The sequence below is a fragment of the Anneissia japonica genome, unplaced genomic scaffold, assembly GCF_011630105.1.
Source record: "Anneissia japonica isolate Jap-2015-1 unplaced genomic scaffold, ASM1163010v1 scaffold284995_len508010_cov190, whole genome shotgun sequence".
Lineage (NCBI taxonomy): Eukaryota > Metazoa > Echinodermata > Crinoidea > Comatulida > Comatulidae > Anneissia > Anneissia japonica.
In genome coordinates, this window is record NW_022730633.1 from 217,358 (window position 1) to 240,344 (window position 22,987).

At 32.2% G+C, this 22,987-nt stretch overlaps 1 protein-coding gene across 4 annotated transcripts; it reads right to left on the bottom strand.

Annotated features, from left to right (window-relative positions):
* Positions 1–1,177: 1,177 nt before the first annotated feature.
* Positions 1,178–21,995, bottom strand: LOC117114982 (DEP domain-containing protein DDB_G0279099-like). 4 transcript variants are annotated; one of them, XM_033258617.1, is made up of 5 exons: positions 21,796–21,995; positions 14,748–14,857; positions 11,394–11,496; positions 10,555–10,650; positions 1,178–2,990 (listed from the first exon to the last, which is right to left on the bottom strand). In XM_033258617.1, exons 1-5 carry the CDS (start codon positions 21,830–21,832, stop codon positions 2,737–2,739), a joined length of 600 nt encoding a protein of 199 aa, XP_033114508.1. In that variant the 5' UTR covers positions 21,833–21,995; the 3' UTR covers positions 1,178–2,736. The 4 variants fall into 4 exon arrangements, with proteins under 4 accessions (XP_033114508.1, XP_033114507.1, XP_033114506.1 ...); XM_033258616.1 differs by having other exon boundaries at positions 11,373–11,496; XM_033258615.1 differs by lacking the exon at positions 14,748–14,857.
* Between the last annotated feature and the right edge of the window lie 992 nt (positions 21,996–22,987).

Consider the following 22,987-nt stretch of genomic DNA (forward strand, 5'->3'; position numbering starts at 1 on the left):
ATAAATAGTGCAATAATAGAAAAAGATATAGATAGTGTATAACAATAATGATGATAGTAAGGAAAAGAATGCTGATGATACAATTCAATATATACTATATAATACAATAAAAACATTAATGGTCAGTATTAAAGACATAGTCAAACAATTGTCACCATGAAGTTTTATTTAAAATATACTTTGCCACTGAGGAAGGGAGTAGTATTGTACAAAAAGCTCTGGTTCTGTTTCAGGCTGTTTACTTGCCTTTACGCTTTATATCAAATTTTTATCTCTACTGAGATCCAGCCATTGTTACCAACAGCACTGTTGTGGTAAACAGTTTTTTCACTTTTAATTTTTTTAAACAAAGGCCCTAATCAGTATTATATATTGATACAAGATTTAAGAAAAATATGAACAGACATAAAGCTCATTAATATAATAGATTGTATAAACAAAAAAAAAAAACAATAAATATGCAAAAATAAGTCAATAGTTATCGACTAAATGAAAACAATTTCTTGAGTTGAGTTCAGTTTCCAAAAAAATTATGTGGAATATCAAAAAGTAATCACAATTGAAATGTTAGCCTATCCAGTAGGCATAATGATGACTTTATAATATAAGCTGTAAATCATTTACTTTTTACAATTCATCATGTACCCTTGAATATTAATCATGAAATCTTAAAAAACTAGGAACAATATTAGTAAGGAGTGGAGCTGTCGTAGCTTGGTAGTTAAGATGATTACTTTCCAATTCCAAGGTCCTGGGTTTAAGGCCTATCACTGAAGGGTTTTTACTCACAACTATAAAACACTCCTTAAGCCACATACAGTAGAGATTTTTTTTTTTTTGAAGCATCATTCTACCTTGTTAGCAGCATGTGTACTTGTTGTTGTATGTGAAAGATTTTTTTTAAAACCAGCTTACATTAGGCCAAAAAGAAATTGTTTGTTTGCCCTCCCCCACCCACCCCTAACTCACTGAAAAAAATAGGGGCAGAAAAACAAAAAAAAATTTTTAAGGGTTTTTTTTAGCTTTTTTCTTTACAAATTAAAAAAATGTGAGTGAATTTATCTTTTTTTTTGCCAGATGCCCTACAAATAAGTCAAAATTTGTTGTCTGATGTAAGTATTGCCATTCTAGGCCTCTGTGGGTTATTTTTATTCCATCGGATGAGAATTTAAAAAAAAATAAATTTAAAAAAAACTTTTCCCACCTGCCCCTCTTTATCATTTAAAAAAAAAGGGTAAACAATCTTTTTTTTTGGCCTTATTTTATTATTTGTATTATTTTATGCAAATAAATAAACTGTACAGTAGCACACAATGTTGCTTCTTGAGAGCTCTAAATAGACGGACAGACAAATTTTCAATTGCATCTGAGCCCACTGGAGGCAAAAATCATGATTTCTCCCGAAATATTTTATACCACCTACATTATGGTAATAAAATCATCAAAGCAATCTGGCCATGCTAGTTTATAGATCCCAGCTGCAAAATTGGATAGACATACAGTACATACTGTATTTTCACTTGTTCAAGATAAATGTCAGTGTGACTGCCTCTTCTGCACCCCTTAGTTAATATTTTACTAGCCTTGGCTTGACAACATCATTAGAAGCATTTAACAAATACAGTTGTAAATGGGCATTAAACTATACTAAAAATAGCTCAACAATTACTACTGTAACTGTGTTTTATTTAACTGCTACTCTTTCATCGAAATCTTTCTTCAACTGTTCAGCTGTTCAGTGGTTATTTTTACCTGGATTCACAAATTAAATAGTGAATAACTATTCACTGTACATACAATAGTCATTTCAATGCTCATGAAAGTTCAGGATTTATAAATGTTTACCAGTTACACATCCATAAATTTGTTTACCAGGCCAACAGTCTTTAAGTCTCACCAGTACAGCCAGATCAACATTGCTTTGTTACCATTACCATTAATGAACTTGGTTACCAAGTCAAGTCATTAATTGCTCACCAGTACATCTTTAAGTTCAAAACTTCTTAACTGTTGGCTGAAAACCAAACCATTAATGAACTAATTGTTTACCAAGTCAAGTCATTAATTCCTCACCAGTACAACTTTAAGTTCAACATTTATTAACTGTTAACTGAACAATCCAACATCCACAAGCTTGTTTGAGAGTCCAATTGTTGTTTTTTTCTCCAAGTAAAACCTTAAGTTCAGTATTCATTAGCTGTTCCAAACATTATCTTCTTCAATTGTTCACTAAACCATCCACAAATTTGTTCACCAGTTCAATGGTTATTAATTGCTCACCAGTTTCCTTAACTGTTCACCAGATCAACATTCATTAAGTGTTGACTGAACAACCAATAGTTCATCAGTTCAACATCCCAACTTGTTTGCCAGTTCAATAGCCATTTTCCCTCTCCAGTTAAACCTGAAGTCTAGCATTCATCAACTGTTCACCAAATCAACTTCATCAACTGTTCATCAATTAACTAATGGTCATTAATTGCTCACCAGTACAACCTAAAGTCTAACATTCTGGAACTGTTCACCAGTTCAACATCCATACACTTGTTGTTTTTAGTTCAGTGGTCATTAATTGTTCACCAGAACAAACTACAAGTTCAGCATTCATTAACTGTTTACCAGTTCAACAGACAGTAACTCTACACCATTTTAACAGTCATTATTTGCTCTCCAATTAATCAGCATTTCACACTAAATGTAGTGGCACTCTCACAAACCACCATAATTCTTCAAGTTTTATGTTGAGTCACCATTAGAAATACATTGCACCTTCTGCAAAGAGGCTGTAGAATTTGTACTGCCAGTGGCTAAGTTTGTTTCCTCATCATTTTCATTTTCATCTCGCATGTTTTTGCTAATCATAGAAGAATCGTTCTTTTTATTTTTTAATGGCTCCTCAAAAGCAACAGTTTTTGTTCGTGACATTTTAGAATTTTGCTCCTTCTGCTTGTCTGGTGTTTGGTTTGTCATTTCATCCCAGGTAGAATTGTCTTGAAGAATGGTAAAAAAAAATGAGACATTAATACATAATCCTGGCCGCAACAATAAGAATAAATATAATAACAATTATAGCATAACAATGACCATTTCTTGTTGGTATTTTTTTTCTGGGATGCTATGGACTTTCACTACTTAGAGCATGTATCAGATATTTCTTAGTTCAGAAGATAAATTTTCAATGATTACTATAAAACTTTAAACGATGCAGGATTATATACATTTATATTTATTAATGATGTATTAATATCTATTAATGATCTATTCTAAGAGCACCAGCACATAAAAATCCATGAATGATAACATTACACATACGTATTTAAGTTGTAAATGTCTTTATTCTAAAACCAATGAAAGCTTAAAAACCAAATGAAGATTAAATATAGGTACCTATTCATCTTCAATTATTATTTTTTCCAATTCAATTCTTTATTCCACAAATCAGTCACAACTAAACATACTTTTTACATATCACTTTTTTCAAAATAGGCCTATGTAGTAACTGTCTCTTATACACATCTAGATGTGTATAAGAGACAGGCTATAGAGTCAGCAGTAGTCACAAATTCGTGTAAAAGTGATTTAGATGCAATCTTTCGTTGTTCTAAAATTGTACCTCAGGAAATCTTACAAGCAAGCTGTTGGAAGTTTGAAGGAACATTGAACTCATGCAACTTGAATGAAATTATCCCTACCAAGCTCTTCACCCTACTCCAATGGATTATATCAGGAGTAGCAACTGATTTAAAAACCGAGAAGCGCACTGTTGAAGTAAAGACAAAAGCCCTTCATCTGGCGCAGAAAATTATGTATGAAGTTAAGACATATCGACAGGTGAGCCATGAACCTAAACCTGAAGCAGAAGGGAAACCTTTTCGACATAATCGTGACTACCCGTTACAAGTTGGAGTTGGTTTATTAGCATTAATCAAATACCAGTTTTATAAAAAAATATATAAAGTATTACATTACAGTATTTCTTTTAATTAGTGAGAAACCATTTTCTTCAACTCTATCTAAATTTACAGTACTGTAAAGAAAGTTACTAATATATTCATTTTAATTACATTACATAAATTAAATTGATAAAACTTCTCCTTTTAAAGAATTTGACAATTTGAAGAGACTTAATTTTTTCAAACAGTATCAAAGGCTACAGAGAGAATAATAATAATAATAATAATAATAATAATAATAAAACAGCATTTATAATGCGCTGTCTATCTAGCGAACTATTCCGAGGCGCAGTGACTCTTGACGAAAAGAAAAAGGATTTAATAATATTTATGTTTTCGTATTAAATAGTTAAAAATCCAATACACAGAGGCAAAATTTTGAAATTAGAAAAGTTAACAAATATGCACCTTTATTCAGGTAGTCTGGTTAATGATTGCAATGATTTACCAGACAACAGTCAAAATGTTACCAATTTTATGGTACAGTAACCAACTTAAGACAGAGCATGAGGTTAGAGAAAATGGCCAGTCATATCAACAAGATTTTGGAAAGGACCAAATATAAATCAAGTTACAGTGAGATAGTGACGGGAACCTTTTAGTTTTCATTAACGCCATGTCCAGACTATTAAATTTTATTTGACATGAACATGTGACATGCCAAAATATGGTCAGGATGACTTTTTTAAATAAAAATATAAATAATAATCATTACCAATGTTTTTGTTGCTTTGTCATTATTATTTATTACAGTGTATTAATATAATAGTAATAATGTATGAAATTACATACTTTGTATATACATACAAAATATCATTAATTTTCAATCGAAAAAACAGGGCGAAAAAAAAATTCTTACCATGTAACAGACAGAAATACTTGTTTGTATGCTTTTAAATTGCCTGGTAAACTGTATGATTGCTGAATTATTTTTATCTGTATTTTATTGGAAGATTTTTCTTTGTTGATTTAATAATTGAATATTTGACACATTATTTTTTCCATTCTTCTCTACAGGCTGTGTATCTTTATCTTTCATGTTCAGAATATTGGTGTTTATTTGCTTTATGTGCCTTTTCTCCTCTTCTGGATTTATGCTATAAACTAAATTAATTGAAGGCATCCATGTTTTTACATTAAGATTCTCTTGAAGTGAATTTGTTGCCAAGGTGTGAAGTCATGCAATATTCTGTAGCATAGTTCCAGCTGCTTCATATACAATATTAATGGTTAGATTTGCAATGCTTGAGAGTTCTAAAAATATTATCTAGATATTTAATAAGTTTGATTATATTTACTGTCTTATTTTGGACAACTGCATTTTTTAAAACTAAAATAATATGTGTTCTTAACATAATTAAAAACATATTCAATGCTTATACTGTTTTGTACATTCATTGCGATAAGAGGTTGTCCAAAATTGAATCGGTCAGTGTGATGTGAAGTTGTCAGAGGCAGATCCAGGTATTTTCAGTTCTGCTACGGGTGTGTAGCACCAATTTAAGACCTAAGATACGAGTGAAGAGAGTTGGGGGTGTTCCCTTCTCTATCATGAGGGTCAAAAGTCCTATGCTAAAAATATATGCTATAAATGTGATTATACAGTATTTACTGCCCTGTTTTAGAAAAATAGAAAAAGTTTGTTACTTAATGAATTGCATGTTCTCCTACTCTAATGTGGGGTTATTATATTGATTTGTACATCAGTCCATTGTTGATTTGCATCTTGTACTTTGAAAATCATAATTGACAAACCATAACAAGTATTCTGCAAAAGGCTATGTCCTTTCTCTGTAACTTTTCCATTATATTCAAGTAGCTTTTTTAAAGATTTCAGACCCCCCTAAAATATGCATTGTAAATGAGAGAATAATCAGTGGTTTACTTACATGTTTTTCTCACTTAATGAAGTTACATGCTTTTCTCAATCGTATGTAATCATCTTGTACTGACCACAAACAAAACTAAATATCCATGATGATATTGTCCATAAAAGAAGCCAATGTCGAGAGATTAATATATCCGACTACAATTGTTGATATATATAAAAAGGCTGTTTTTATGCTATTTATTGCAAGTTTAGAAGAAATGTTGTTAGGGATTGCCAACTTCATGTAGGTGTTCAGCACCTGTTTGGTTTCTCTTTGATTTTTTTTTTACTCGATTGCTTTGTATTTTTGTTTGTTAAGGCTAAAATTTGAATAAATAAATAAAGTACAGTTTTGTTTTATTTAGACAATAAAATGTTCTTGTGTTTTACTCTATCTTGTATTTTGTTTAAAATTAGACCAGCTACCATAAAGTAGCTGAGAAGTACAGTACATGTGTTTACAATAAAACCCATGCATGAAACATTGATTGAATATTGATTTCTATCTCCCTGTCATAGTGTGTTGACAGCCACATGAATAATGCTCACAAAATGAATCAACAACTCTCTAAAAAATATATTAAAAATATATTATTGGATGGTTGATGTATGTTGATTTGTTAAGTTCCAAGCAATAAATTATCTATATTTAGGTTAATGTTACATTTTCCATGCAAGTCATGCTGTCACCGTCGTTGTCTCACATTAATCGGTTGACGAGCCTAATAAATCAGCCAAGTATAACTTTTGATTGAACTATTTAGTTTTAAATATTTGTTGTTTATACTTATTTCTCCCACTCAGTTTTATTTTCTAGTAAAGTAATTATCAATAATCGTCATCCATATCTTTTAACATTGACTAAATATTCAATACGAACTAGATTTGTGAGATTGTGGAATACTCTCCATTAAAATATTAGAAATTACTTTAATTATATCTATTAATTTTGATTTGTTGAAGTCTAAGTTAAAGGGGGGAGGGAGGGAAAATGGGAGTGACCAGACTTTTTTACACCTTTCCCCCTGTTTTTAAATATTCAAAAATCTGCATCTAATTCCACGTTCCCCATTTTTTTTGTCAAACAAATTTTTTATGTCTTAGAAAAATCAGTTCTACAACATATCAAAAAAGTTTTTCCTCCGGAGTCTGACTTAAAAATTTTTTTTTAAATATTTCACTTGATTTTCAATGTTCTTTTTTCTTTATATTCATTTCATCTATTTTCTGGGAGCAGCACATTGATGGCAGTGGTTTCACTTTTGCTGCTCCCTGGCTCACCTTTTTCTTAAAATGTCTGTGAATTGCTGATATTTTTTATTGTAATGTTTTTATATTAATTTTTCTTTGCCAGAATGAATAAAGTAAATGAAACTATCACAAAAACTTAAATTTCCAGGATTTTGAGTTGGTCAGGCATTGGGAGCCTTTTCATTCTTTGTTTGGGGATGTTCTGGAATACTGTACATCTTCTTCAAGTAGATTTAATAGTACAGGCCATGCAAGAATTTAACTGATGTAGTTTTTATTTGGTCCAGTATGTGTATATAACATTTAGAAACATTCATCAACAATAGTTAAAGGTGACAGGATTTTTTTTGTGGATGACAAACATTCTGTTTTCATTACACATACTTGGTTTTGTACATTCATATCAATAATTTCATATTCTCTAAATTTCCCTTTTTTTATGATGACATCATTTGTAATTTGAGATATCATTAAGTATAATCATTATAGTACAGATTAGCAGAAATAGTGGCTTAAAATGGATCCCCGGAGTATTCTATGCACACCATTACACTGATTTGAAATGATAATATTTGCATTTCAATTCGATTTCAATTGCTCAGAAGTAGTATTTGAGCTAATTTAATGACCTGAGGGATCAAAACAGAAACTACAGATTAGCCTAAAAGTACCTAGATACAATGATTTTTTTCAGTGTTCAAGGCTTTCTTCATTCCAACATAATCCAATGCTTCTCTACCAATTTCTAAAAGTTTACTGATTCCCACAGTATCAAATGTAGTGTTTATAATTATTAAATTAATAAGCTAGTAGTAACTTATCTCAATATAATGTGTTTATGAAAGCTAGAGCAAATCTATATAATTCTACTAATCGGTCCGGTGTAAGTTCACCTATCTCTGAAACCACTGGCAGGAATGTGCTCATATCTCATACACTGGGGTTTCTATATGTCATGACCATATTCCACTACTTTTCAAGACTTGATATTGGATAACAACGAAAAAAACAGCCAAAAACCACCGAAAACCTGTACCTGTTTCACCATGTTTCGCAAGTTGCTTACGTCACATAAATACATTAAATCCCCTCTGTTAACCTGTACCACAGTGCTCAGATTTTTAAAAAATCGCGTCAGGCCATAAAAGAAACAGTCTGTCTCGCAGCTTAATAATGTCACCGCGCATGCCTCACTCATGTCAACAAAATATATGAGCAGCCACGGAGTACCCGTTGTATACTAAATATTACTGTAGTCATGCCTCAAAAACATCAGCAATAAATGGCATGCTTTACAAATCGATAAGGTAAAAATAAATATATGTCTGAGCACAAGGCATGATTATTACAAGCTACTGTAGGCGAAAAACTGGGCCTAATAATTTCGGCTAGGGCTAGCCTATCCCTACGCTGCTACAGACAGGCCTAGCCTACTACTACTGTAGCTAGCATCTATAGCTAGGGCGCCCTAGGCCAGGCTCTCTCTCTGGAATCCTGGTCGATTTGGGTGACACTGAAGTTTTAATTTAGGGTCATAAGCCAGCTTCACCAATCAATGCCTTGAATTTATGAAAACAGGTCAGATAATGAACAGGGGCGGATCCCCGTTTTGCCACAAAATTTTCGAAATTTGCATATTAATGTTATGTGCTACTCACTTCTAAAACTGTTGTTCCCCACCCCCCAAAATTCTGGATCTGCCCTTCATCAAACAATAATTTCTGACATGGACTATTCAGGAAAGACACTCATACAAAGACATTATCTACAAAGACGTCATTTAGATAAACAATGACATGCTAACGACTTCCCATAATATTCAACAATAAACATCGCCACCTTCCCCCAATCATCCAACACTGTGCGGAGCACAGGTATATGCTAGTTCATTTTATAGTTAGTCTTAAATGTGCTATTCTTTATTGCTCATTATAAAGAAACAGAGTTTTGCTTGGGTTTGGAATGTACAAGTTATATATTGTTAGTCTCAAAAGTGCTGCTGTCATTTCTTTTACATTGTTCTATAACAGACTGACGGGCTACACTTTTTATTCATCATGATAAAAAAATTAATGTATTATATATGAAAAGCCTGGTTGACATTGAAAGTCATACTCATATTAGGTAGGCCTATTTATTTTATTGATGGTATGTATTGAGTGAATAAATTTACTGTTGTATTGATGATATATTGAAAAATTTACCACAAAAGACAAAAAATATAACTGCACCTCATTATCTTCAATGATCCTACTGTACTACTAATCTCTTTCTCTTTTAATTGTGATTGATTGTTTTTAAGGGTATCTAGCAATTTGTACTTCATCAGAAGTCTACTGTGTGGACGAAAGCTGGAGAATAAATTATATTGTTAGTGCTGCTGTCATTTCTTATGTTATTCTATAACCGAATAACGTGGCTACACTTTTTATTCATCATGATTACAAAATTAATGTATTATGTATGAAAAGCTTGGTTGACATTGAAAGTCATACTAATAATGTAGGTCTGTATATTATATTGATGATATGTATTGAGTGAATAATTTTACTGTTGTATGGATGATATATTGAATAATTTACCACAAAAGACATAAAATAAAACTGTACTTCATTCATCAATGTTCCATTATTCTTCAATGATCCTTACTACACTATTGATCTCTTTCTCTTTTAATTGTTATTTAATGTTGTCAAGGACATCTAGCAATTTCTCTACCTCATTCATCAAATAGAACATAGATAGCAAAATCATTGCTTTTTTGTCAATACTAAATACCATGCAGGCTTAATAGTTGTAAAAAAAACCTGATAGGCTGGAGAAGGACCCAGACCAATAGGCTACAGGAGTACCCACATCTAATCCTGACGTGACAAGGACTGATTGTTAGCTCACGCCACCAGAGGAAGTAATGTTTAAAAGTGCCATAAAAAAGTAATTCAAAATCAATGGTGATTTGTTACAGTACATAAAGCTAAGCTGCTCCTAAACATCTTGAGTTGTTCTTATGATTTTTATTTTTTTTTTAATTATCTGATGCTTGAGATGAGCTTTTATTCTAATTTCATTAATTATTGATATCTTGCATTTTTTCCACCACTAATCATAACATAAACACAAGAAATTTAAAAAGCCTTTGAGGTATAGACACTCTTCAAAGATGGCACAAAATAGATGATATGAAAAATGGAATTTTACAGCACTGTAAAAAATGCTTCATATTCCCAGGGTAGGTAATAACATCATTTCATTTCAAAGTTGTGCTTTCCGGAAAACAGGTGCATAAAAATTACAGGTATAGCAGGCCTACCTTCATACAATCACCAGAAGATTATTATTTTCCAAGTTTATACTAGATAACCTATAACATAGTATAATATTCACAAAAAACAATGATGTTTAAAAGTGATTCGGTTGTAGCCTAAATTGCAAACATTGAAAATGTAACAGGCAGCTGTCTGTTGCTCTTTATTGCCTTACCTTCAGGACTGCTGTTATTACTGGTTGGCAGTAGAGTTTGTGAGGTACTGGGTTTCTCAGTTTCGTTAGTTTTTGATGAATCTACATTTTGCTGATCTAGTATTGGGAAGATCATAAAAGCATAAATGTCAGTTAATAGATGACTACCCAGCAAACAAGTAACGTTCTTATAACATTCGCGAACGTTGTGGTTAGGTATGTCACAAAATAATGTTCACCAAACATTGCAGAAACGTTCAAATGTTATGTAGTTGTGAAATTAGGTTCCAAGTACATATATATGGTTCTACAAACAAATCCTTGATTAACAAAAAAATTAAAACATTGAAATGTTTTTAAAAGACCATTATTTGACAAAGAATTCAATATTAGTTGAGTTACAGACCTTGTACATTTTACTTTATAATCCATTCAAACAAATTACTTGAATAATAAAAAAAAAAGATAAAGAAATTCAACAATATGTAATTATATTGTTCAAGTTCATTATTATTAGCTTTACACATACAGCATATCTTAGAAATTATGTGAATTGGTACCTAGGAACTAACAAAAACCTTGCAAATTTTATGCTTTTTAAAAAATAAATAATAATTGTATACTTCACACAAAGTGAAAATCATGATACATTTCCCTGGACAGTTTATTAAATTTTTTCCCAATTTGTTACCCACAGCAATAAACACATTATATCGTCATTGCGGACTTATAAAATCCGCATACGCCTTAAAACTAAAAGAAAATGCATACGTTTAGAGTCCGTACTGAGCCCAAAAAATCCGCAATGAAAATATAACGTGTTAATAGTACATACTCACAATTCAATGCAAAACACTTACTTGCTTCATTCAAAACCAGAAGGTCTGACATGAAGCTTTTTCTTGATCTATTGGTGGCAGTAGACAACTTTTCAGAATTCTGAAGTGCAACATTGGATATTGACTGCAAAAACAAAAACACATAGAGTAATTGAACAAAACTTTACTTTACCACTTGGTGACATCATGGTTTGCTTATTGTGCTTTACCAGTACATTTCAGTCACTTTTTGGGTAAAATTTATTAATATAATTCAATAATTACAAACTCAAATGATGTTTGTTTACTACTAGCAATAATATAAGAACCGATTATTAATAATAATTATCATTACTATCACCATTATCATTACCACCACCAATAAATATTTCTTTCTTACTTGTCCTATTTAAAACCGAAATTCTAACTTGGAAGTTCTGGCTGGGCATTCTGAGTACCCACAGCAATACACTGTCTACTGTATACTGTGGATATAATTTAGACAAAGGCCGGTAGCAATTGTATTGAGAATAAAATTGCTGCCTGCAGCACTCTGGGATTGCAGATATTATTAATGATTTAGACAGAAAACCATATCAGCAATAATTCCCTAATGCAATGTGGGTTATAAAACCATGCTAATGTCTATAAATACCTACAGTACTTAAATTATTATTGATTCGATTAGTTTGATGTTATTCATTTGAGTTGCCGCTAATAATGAAGACACATTACGTCAATTGGCTCAAGGTTAATCTAGATCTTCTTTTCACGCTATTGTGTTTGAAGACGGTTACATCCTAGTTGAGCCCTCAATTCGAAAACGAAGATCATAATGTAACAAAAAACTATTCAAAGGTGGTGTTAATTGATACGTTTGCCTTGATACATCTTATAGTTACAATTGATCAAAACAAATATCATGTTTAGAATACTGTACAAACCTCCATGTTTATATTTAACATGGAAGCTAGAAAAAAGAAGCTTTTAAATAAAATATTATTTTGTTGATTCTATTTATGGAGTGTTAATAAGGTTATGTTAATTGTTACAAAATAAATAGATTTATTGTATCTGACTGAACAATATCTTATCTCCTAGGAGTGATGTTTTTGCCATACCTGACATGTTATGTACCAAATACTCAGTACGTTCCAAAATATTTGCTAACAAAAGAAATCACAAGTGATTTGGGTGGGAATCCAACCCATGACCTCCAGATAACTAGCCTGCCGCCATAACCACTAGACCGAGGGTTATAAAACTGTGTTTAATGTCTGCAAAACACCTCCTTAATACCATTTTTTTACCATTATTATTGTTGATTCGATTATTTTGATGATATTCATTTGAGTTGCGGCTAATTATAAAGCCACATTACGTCAATTGGCTGAAGGGTAAACTATCTTCTTTTCTGGCTATTGTGTTTGAAGGTATTACCGGATTTAATGCTGGTCACTAAGCACGAGCTCGGTAGTCCAGTGGTTATGGCGGTCGTGGATTCCATTCCCACCCGAATCACTTGCAAATATTTAAAAGTATTTAGTAACGTACTGTATGTACAATAACACGTCAGGTAACAAGCATCACTCCTACAGGTATGATATTTTCCTGATGCCAACTCACATAAAAATAAATATCTTGCTAAAAAAATATTCAAGATTTCATTTTGATATGGTCTTCCTCTAACTAAAGACTACCTAATTGGGACCAGGGTTTCGATTGTCTTCAGCAGCTTTAATCTCTAATTAGAATAATAAAAATAAAGACATTTGTTAATATGAGACCACAGATAATTGGTCTTTAATTGGAGGTGGTCTTTAAATGGAGGGTCTATAATTGGAGGAGTCTTTAATTAGAGGGAGACCTGTAATTAGTTTACTATTAATGCTAATAGAACATTCAATTGTGTTAAATAACCGAAGCATTTATAGTAGCATAGCCTACATCTACCTGTAGAGTATGCAATTGTTTTTGAATGCCAATGACTAACAAAGTTCTGTTAACTTTCCTGATTCAAAAGTGCTTGAGAAAAAGTGATGTAAAGATGGGAGATATAAGATGCCTTGTTTACTTGGCTGAAGCCTTAAAGATGAGTTGACCATACAATACTAAAGATGCAATCAGCAGTTGCAGTCATTTTGAACAATAGCTTTTCTTACCATTTTAACATTTAATCAGTGGGGCATTGTTTTAAAACCAAACCATAACTCCCTGCTTATACAATGCCCACATTGTATAATACTGTACAGTATATCACACAACCACTACTTGCCTGGAGTCAAGTGTGTCTATTAATTACAGAACCAATGTCCATTGACAAGCTTTCCTATTTTACTCTTTTTTGGTACAGTACCCCTCCCTCCCCTCTGAAAGTGCACAAAAAAAAAATTGATTTTGCAAAGTCAACTATTAAGCAATGTACTTGGTTGCTTAAAAATGAATATTATAATTTATATCCATGGTTAAATTATAATTTTACCATTATTTTACACATTGCATGTTATTTTCAATCAATCATTTTTATGCATGTAAAAGTGTAAAAATTGGTCTACTCCCTCCCACCTAGCGAACTGTTAATAATGTTGAACGACCCCTAAGGTGTTAATCAGTCACGTACAGTAGAAATAAGAGCCTGTCAAAGTTTAGGAGAGGATTTTGCCCAGTCAGTGAGACATATGATGATGTGATAATAATGATGAATAAATAACTGTACTGAGCTTAGGGACTTGAATTAGAAATTGAATTATTTAACTTTTAACTTTAAAAGACCAAAGTTACTGACATCAGACAAAATAAAAATCATGGAAGATACCATTATTTTTCATAAGAAAATTACAGTGGCCAAATGTAAACTTTGCTATGTAGCATCTAAAAAAAATAGAATTCTTTTTATGCCATTAAAAAAATAAATAGAGCTTAAACAATTAAAATTCTCTTAATACAGCACCGCAGACACCTGAGCTATTATATTAAGCATGCATAGAATACTACACTATACCTATTGTGTAGTGATAACCTTCTTTAAGGTATCAACTAAATTCTTTTTCAGAGACAATAAAGAGTATTTTTAGCTTTTTCAATACTTAATATGATTTTAGAGTTTAATTGCCATGGCAACAGTAAACAGATTAAATGCCACATGGAGTGAAGTTACCCACAAGTAATCTTTACCAAGGATCTATTTCACAGTTAAGACGACAAGCCAAATTTGATAGGTTATACCACAGACTGTCTATATGGTCTGTTGTTATACAGTTACCTGCCTCCATGATTAAGTAAGAAGAGTGAGCTTACAGTGTATTTTATGCTTCATTCCAGGTTTAGTTAATTATTTAATTATTTTGATTTAAAAAAAATAAAACTGTTAAATATAAGCAGATTGTAGCTATTCACCTTGGCTGCTGATTGGCTGCGTTTGTGCTGTTCCTCCACCTTCTTTTTTCTCCTGGCACTTGCTTGACTTCGCTCATTTGTGTCTGCTACTACTACATTTGCAGGTTTAACTGCAGAAATAATAATAATAATAATTATTATTATTTCTTTAGATATAGATAAAATACACTGCAGAAATTTTAAAAAAATTATTTCTTTAGATATAGATAAAATACACTGCAGAAATTTAAAAAAAATTATTTCTTTAGATATAGATAAAATACGCTGTATAGTACAATGTATCGGTTTTCCCATTTAAAAAAAAATAATTTATGAAAAATACAAACCAGCTAGGAGTAAAACAGTGAAAGTACTGTACAGTGTAGAAAAAGAGTGGAGTACTCTATGTTTTCTAATCACTTGAATATGATGAAAAAATGGATGACCCCTCACAAATATATTCAATTCCTTCCATTTATGTTAAAAAATATAGGTTTTTTAAAAACTATAATAAATATCAAATTATTCAGACTTTTATAATGAGTGCAGTTAAGGAATTGTTTTGGAATGAAATGTTAAAGCAATAATTCTATTTGAATATTTCATATCTCGCATTTTACCCTTGTAAATTGAACATTTTAACATTAGTTTTACACTGCAATTCTTGGATTTCAATTGTTATTGTATTTTTAATATTTTTATCTTATTAACTTTAGACTGATTTCATTGATGACTTTGTACATACATTTTATATAATTTAACAATATATTTACTTGACTATAATGTATTATGCTAATTTAATTTGTGTTCTCTCTAGACAGTGATTTAGTTCGCTTTTTGGCAGTCATGTCCAGCCAATTTAGTGTTGATTTTTCCTCTGTTTTTTATTTTGTGTTTGTCAGCTTCAGTGTTCTTTGGACCAAATAAATGTATTCATGTTTTATACAGTACGTTTGTGAATACTAATAATAATAATAAATAATAATAATAATAATAATAATAATAATAATAATAATAATAATAATAATAATAATAATAATAATCTACAGTATCTACTGTGCTATTGCAAGGCGCAGTGACTCTTGAAGAAAAAGTATTTATTTTATATATTGATTTGCTGGAAAAGCAAAAAAGTGAGGGTTAATTTTATAAATTATCTAGTCAAAAAATATATATTGATATTAGTTTGGTAATTACAAATTATTAATTAATTTAAAACAAAAACAGTATTCAAATTTGTATTCTACTGTATATATCCATATAGTACCTTCTTTGATAATTCAGCAATATAGCTTTATCATATACTCAAACACTTAAAGTACTATAACTGTATCATTTTTTATCATCTTACATTCAAGTTACATTCTGTCAATTTTGTAAGCTTATTCATCAGACTAAGAATACTTCAATAAAAACATTGAATCTACTCCCATCACTACCAATGGTCACATATGAAAGAACACAGGAAAATATAGTTGAATGGATGGAAAGTTCAATATTTGTGTTTTCTCAATATATGGAAATTAAAAAAAGTTCTTTGTAAAATGACATGTTTTAATTTTATACAACACAAAAATCAATCTATAGTACGTAGATTGTGGTGTTTTATCTCCATTCTTATATTGTTGCTTGATAGATTATTACTGAACCAATAAATTATTTTAAAAAAAATAGGTCTAGATGATTTGCAATATATTAATCCCCTAGATACAATGCAAGTTTATTGACTATAACATCCCTGGTAAAGCTAAACCAGCAGGGCTTTCAATACTCTTTATTGGTAGAACTCAAGCTGTTGCTTTAAAGGATACGAACATGATATTCACATTCCACATCTACGTTTCATCATACCAAGAAAATATCCAATTTATACAGTATCAGATATTTTTTCATATTGCAATACATAAGAAAAACTATTTAATACTATTAGGCTCTGTTGTGCAACTTTTATGTATTTAAATAATTTTTCTATATTAAATAAATATGAGTGTATTTAAGGATCCATATCTCATAGCTGTATATATACCGTTGTGACAATAAAGTTCTATCGTATCGTATCGTACCACTGAACAAAAAAAAGAGATTTTCAACGAAAGAGGTGTATTTCAGGCAAATCTGACCCTGTGAGAACACTGGAGATGTTATTTTTTCTGATCATAGCATTATGTACCAGGAGTCCCAAGTTAGAATATGTCATTTCTGGGAGGTGTGTTTAAACAACTAAGCTTAATCTAATAGCACATCTAACACTTACTCGACTGACACTTTAACACTTGTGAGACAACAATAAAGGGGTAATAACAGTACAGTAGTAAAAACATGCTTAATGAATTTGCGAGAGATGGGTTATATTCCAAGACATTCTGGTCTGTGTTGCGGGATAGCTGGAGGCCGTCCTGATTTCAGGGATACGGCTGCAACTTGCGGGAGACTTAAGGCCCCTGAAGTATAGGAAATTACATGTACGCTTCCAAGTTTCATTGTGGACATATTAATGTACAGTATAGAGGACCCAATGATTATATTAATATTAAAGCATTCACAGTTTAGTATTACGTTATCTTCCCAGTCAGTCATTTAGTTTAATCTATAAAGTTTACATTCTGCTTATTGACATGTAAGATGATTGATCAGAAATTAAACACCCACAAAGGAGGATAGTTATCTGATACAGACAGATCAATTGGATGTGTCCATGGTGATAAGTAAACAATCAACACAAAATTTCACAATCCGATATTCATAACAATGGATTTCTACATACAGTACAACATACTTAAAGCCTGATTAAACATTGACTCACATAGGATTCCAAAAAATGAAAGGGAAATTATATACAGTTTAATGCCTTAGGCCATTGGTAAACTACTCTATATATAACTACATTACAAAATACTATTCTACAATAGTGTAAAGGTTTTTGTGTCTGGGACACCTGAATTCCACAATCAATTCAATTCTTGATTATAACAAAGTAATGAGGTGCCATACTAAAGTTATCAGGGTCAGGTTAAATTCCAATAATAGAGTGGAATTAAAAATCCAATTAAAAATTCTAAACAGTTAAATGGGAAATGACACCTTCTGGAGGTGTAATTTAATTTAAATTGCACCAATTTGAATTAAATTCACTATATAATTTGGTAAGACTGAATTAATAATGGGATAAAGGCATTTATTATATTGCAGTAGTAGCGACTCATTGAATCCCGACTCATTGCCATTATTCCTCCCTGTTTATCCAGCTTGAACACTACCAAATTACAGTTCTCCCTTAATCTAAAGACCAATTTTGGGACAAGGGTTTGCATAGTCTTTAGCAGCTTTGGTTTCTAATTCTAATAATAAGGATAAAAGAAATTTGTTAATTGGGACCACACAAAAGTGGTCTTTAAATATTTATTTTGAGTGTATTTAATTAGAGGGAGACCTGTAGTAATTTTATCTGCTATTGTTTAAATATATTGAAGTTGTTTTTTTGTTGTTTTTTTGTTTTTTGTTTTTTTTTTTGGTTATAGCCTAATATTTTAACCTGTGCAATACTCTTTTTTTATTTCATGAAAATAAAAATGATGTGTGTGTGTTGGCTGATTTCACTCCTTACTCCAGTATCATCATCATGTACAGGCGAAAACAGGAAAAAGTTACATCGGGTTATTACCGGTATTGTATGCGCGGGTGGTCTACCGGTTCGTGCAGAACTCGGCTTTCAAATAATCCAATAATCTCGGACTTAAAACCTAAGGTATTATGCAAATGATGAGTTTCAAGTTGCCCTGGACCCTTGTGTCACCCAGCTGCGTCACCCCCGCTTTAATTAAGAAACAGACTTTGGCGTTGGTCAACTAGAATAATGTAGTTGTCTCACAATCAAGTAATGAAATTACCTGAAGAAGCTACAACAATAAAGCATACACAGCAAACTCCAAATAAATCACAGATGTGCATTTTGGGCGTATAAAACATGAATAAACTTTCATTCGTTTGACAATTGTAGTTTGAAAACAGAACATTACTACCACTGTATAAATAAGCAATGGTGCCATGATCATGTATGCATGTGGCGGACGTGCAGTATGTAACAAGGTAACACTCTGGATTATAGGCTCACTCAGTTGAAATAATATATTTTATCGAACTTTTCAGTTTTGTTTTTGGAAATAAACTGTAAAAAAAGTTCAACAGACTTGACTTCTGGTGCGTGTTAAAACAATCAAAAGGGATTAAGTGATAAAAAATTGTCCCATGCTGTTATTGCTCCTCCAAAAATGCTGCAAATGTTGGATTATCAGCGGATATCGCGGATATCAGCAAGCAGTCCACCTTTAACACCTGTGCGGGCTAGAACTGGAAATAGTCGTTTCCGGATTTATTCTGTGTTAGACACAAAAAACTTGCCCGAATGCACCCTAGCTTTTCAAAACCGTGCTAACATTATGCCATGGTTCCTTCTAAACTAACTCCTCCGTGCTCACACTGAACCACACAATATTTACATAGTACTGTACTTCCATGCTTCTGTGTTGTAAGTACAGTACAAGTACAGTACAAACACAGACCCTATCTGTTTTACAGAACTCACTAAATGTTCAAACCCATTTTTCAAGAATAAATTTTACAAGTTTAAATTATTACTTGTCATAAGTACTGCAAAGGGTAGCTAGTAGAAGTAAATGCAAAACAGCATAATACAATGTTTAGATCAAGTTGAGATCCCTCTTTCAAAATTCAAGTTTAAAATTACAAAATCATTGTGAAGAAAATAAGCTTCCATTTAAAAAGGCTGAATTCATCTTATAACAAAATTTATTAGAATTGACATTATTTATTTTTGCTCTGACTGAACAAGTATTCACTGTTATAGAACTGAAGAAAATTATATTGCACTCAAGGTTTGTTTACTAACGGTTTTTGTAGGTGAACAAATGGTTGCTAGGAGATGGTAAGTGGTAACTGTCTTGAGCATGGCTGTCTGGGAATTGAGAATTCATGATTAGAAACTGCACAAATAACAACTGTATACTTTAGAATTTAGCTGGGAGCTGAAGTTACAAAATCCATTTACAAATGCGATTTGAATTAATAAATGTAACTGAGATTTGGAAAGGTTGTTAAACCATGGAGGAAAGGAAAGTGTGATTTAATCAAGGTGTTTTTGTTGATAGAATAGTACAGTACTTATTTGTGTGATGGGTTTTTCTAAATAGGGATTTGGACAAAAGAATGCTTCGATAGGGTGAATTGGAGATCGAACACAAGAAACAACTGTATAGAAACACAACATTTTGGTGAATTTCAGGGCTGAAGAAAGTGTGTGATGCATGGCTTGATACTGGAGCCATTTGTACATCATTAGTGCTGAAGTATTTCATGATGCTTCAATTTATTAATAATATTTTACCGTACTCGCACGAATAAGCGCCCGGGCGCTTAAAATATTTTTTGAACTTTTTGAGGGGCGCTTATTCAAACGGGGCGCCTATTCGAAACGGGGCGCTTATAAAAACAGAGTGATAATTGAGGGGGCGCTTATGGAAATAGATGAAAATCGATAAGAACTTATTAAATCCAAGAGGCACATTTTGAATGAAAAACGATTAAATAAGGACATCAGGAAACCGCAAATTACGAATGGTGCTGCGACGGAAAAGATAATCGTCCAGAGAGCATGGCTTGTCATGACAAGAATGTTGTGAGTACAGTATTACATAACAGCAGAATAGCAGATGAAATTAGTGGTGGTGGTTAGCTTGTTCTCCATCGGTCGATTGAGAATAGCAGGACGGCATGTTCATTGCAGGTTTTCTTGAAAACTTAGATGAGAATGTGTTAAAGGTGCAAATTGTCGGAAAAGGAGTAGCACTAGGCTATAGACAAATGTAAGAAGATGAAAGTTGGAAATATACTGTCCGTCCAGGAAGCTCTCATCATTCTGTCAAAGATAAATATCCTCACTTTGATAATTTGATTAAAGGAGAATGTGATTCCACTCCACACCTCAATTCATGCCAACACCCACAGTCCCAGGATTGATGGGAATATTGAGGGGGCGTTTATTCAAATTAGAAGGGGCGCTTATTAAAACGGGGCGCTTAAGGAAATTTTCACATTATGAGGGGCGCTTATTTCGATAGGGGCGCTTATTCAAACGGGGCGCTTATTCGCGCGAGTACAGTACTTGAGGCTGTGGCACCCCAACTCACAGTCATAATATTGAGGATAGTTCGAGCGGCAGGCTCGTCTATGTTTCTGGTGGTAGAACAAGTCTTCTAACAACCTGTAGGCCCAGTGTACTGTACACAATAGCTTGTTTGCACTATAAAGAACCCAGTGCATCATTCGAGACGAATACAAAATAAAAATAAATAAATAAGTCACTAAATGAGCTGAAAGTATTGAAATACACGCCATCGTGTTGGGATTCAATATTTCGACATTAATTATGTCATCATCAGGAATGAGCTTAAGATTAATTTTTTTTTTTTAAGTATAAGGTTGGAGTAAATGCAGCTCCACACATGAAGACTGAATTTTCATAAATATTCTTCACCCACAGCTTTAAAAAATGATTAGCCTATGGTGAGGTTATTATTTGCTGACTTGACCCAATGCCTTGTCCCCAAATTGTTGTACAATATTTGAGGTCATGATTTCATATTTTCATTCATTGTCTTCGCCAATCAAAATGGCTAAATACTGAATCTTAAATAAAGCATTCAGTACGCTACCATACCTCGATAAAACTTGGTTTCCATACAATCACCACACACTATCTCTGACAGCTTTTCAGTGATGCTGATTGGTCACTCGAATTTTTTTATTAAGTCCATGGTCTACTATAGGCCTACCTACATAATACATAAGTATCGCTCAAATATCATCTGTCCATTCTGAAATTTCACAACTTTAATAATTGTTGTGATCGATACGCCTATAAACAATACACACTGCCTAGCCCTAGAATTAAAACATACTGTACCATGACTGTACACATCGAGTCTACCTTCGTCAAGGAGAGGCCATGAGTACAGTCTGTAAACAGGATGCAAAAATCTATACTTAGGCCTACCTGTATGTTTGAATTGCTTTGCTTCAACACAGCCCATCCTGATGGCGAAACACTGTTAATTTTTATATAAGGAACATTGCTTGATGGCCTACAATTTCTAGAAGAAACCACATAAACTTGGGCCCAGTATCGAAAAATAATGTAAACATTGTGTACCGATACCAAGAAAGACCACAGGTAGTCAAGCATATCGGGTCTCATTTCCAGAGTTAGTCACCAATGATAGAGGGCGCAAGTTTATGTTGACTGTTCGTATTACAGTATACTGTAGTTACAAAGATTATTGTTTACCGCCAAGTGTTATCTATTTTTAAAAATATATACTGCGCCTTGTATCCCTTGGCGAAAGGTGCACATAAATTTCTGCATTATTAAAATTATCATCATCATCATCATCATCATCATCATCATCATCATCATCATCATTATTATTATTATTATTATTATTATTATTATTATTATTATTATTATTATTATTATTAGTATTAGTATTATTATTAAATAATTTCACCAATATTACTATCAAAATACAATAATCACAGTAGGCCTCCTAAATGATAAAGAACTGCTTACATGAATAATGAAGAAGAAAAAAAGAAAGAAAAAGAAAAGACAAGCCATTATTAAAACTTGTCTAAAACTTTTTTGTGATTATTCTCCAGAGTGATGTTCTGTCTATTGTAAAAATATATGCAGGGTAACTACAATAGTTAACGAAAGCAAAACAGAACTGCGGTTGTACCTTTCCTATGGACTCTATTGCAACCCCTCCTGTTACTACTACACTTTTGGAGTCCTTAGAAGGTCGGCTTTAAACACCCGGAGCCAGAAATAAGGACAAAGTTACATCAAAAAAAGCAAGACAATACAGAGAAGGCGAAATAAACCTCGGCCTTGGTGATTCAGGGACTACTACAACAAAAACAAACACCATGTCTACAAACAAATATAAGAACCTTATTTGTAATAACAATGTTTAACTTTATAATATAGGCGTAGATTTTTTTGTGACAGCTAAGGTCTGTAGCCTGTCAATGAGTGGGGCTGAGGTTCGGGGCATGGGATCCGGGGTCGCCTTATACCTAGAGCATTTAAATCTTCATTTTAAAATTATCATATATTCTTAACTTCATCCAGCTTAATAGGCTAGAAGACACAAATGAATCTGCTAATTTACTCCAAATAATATAAT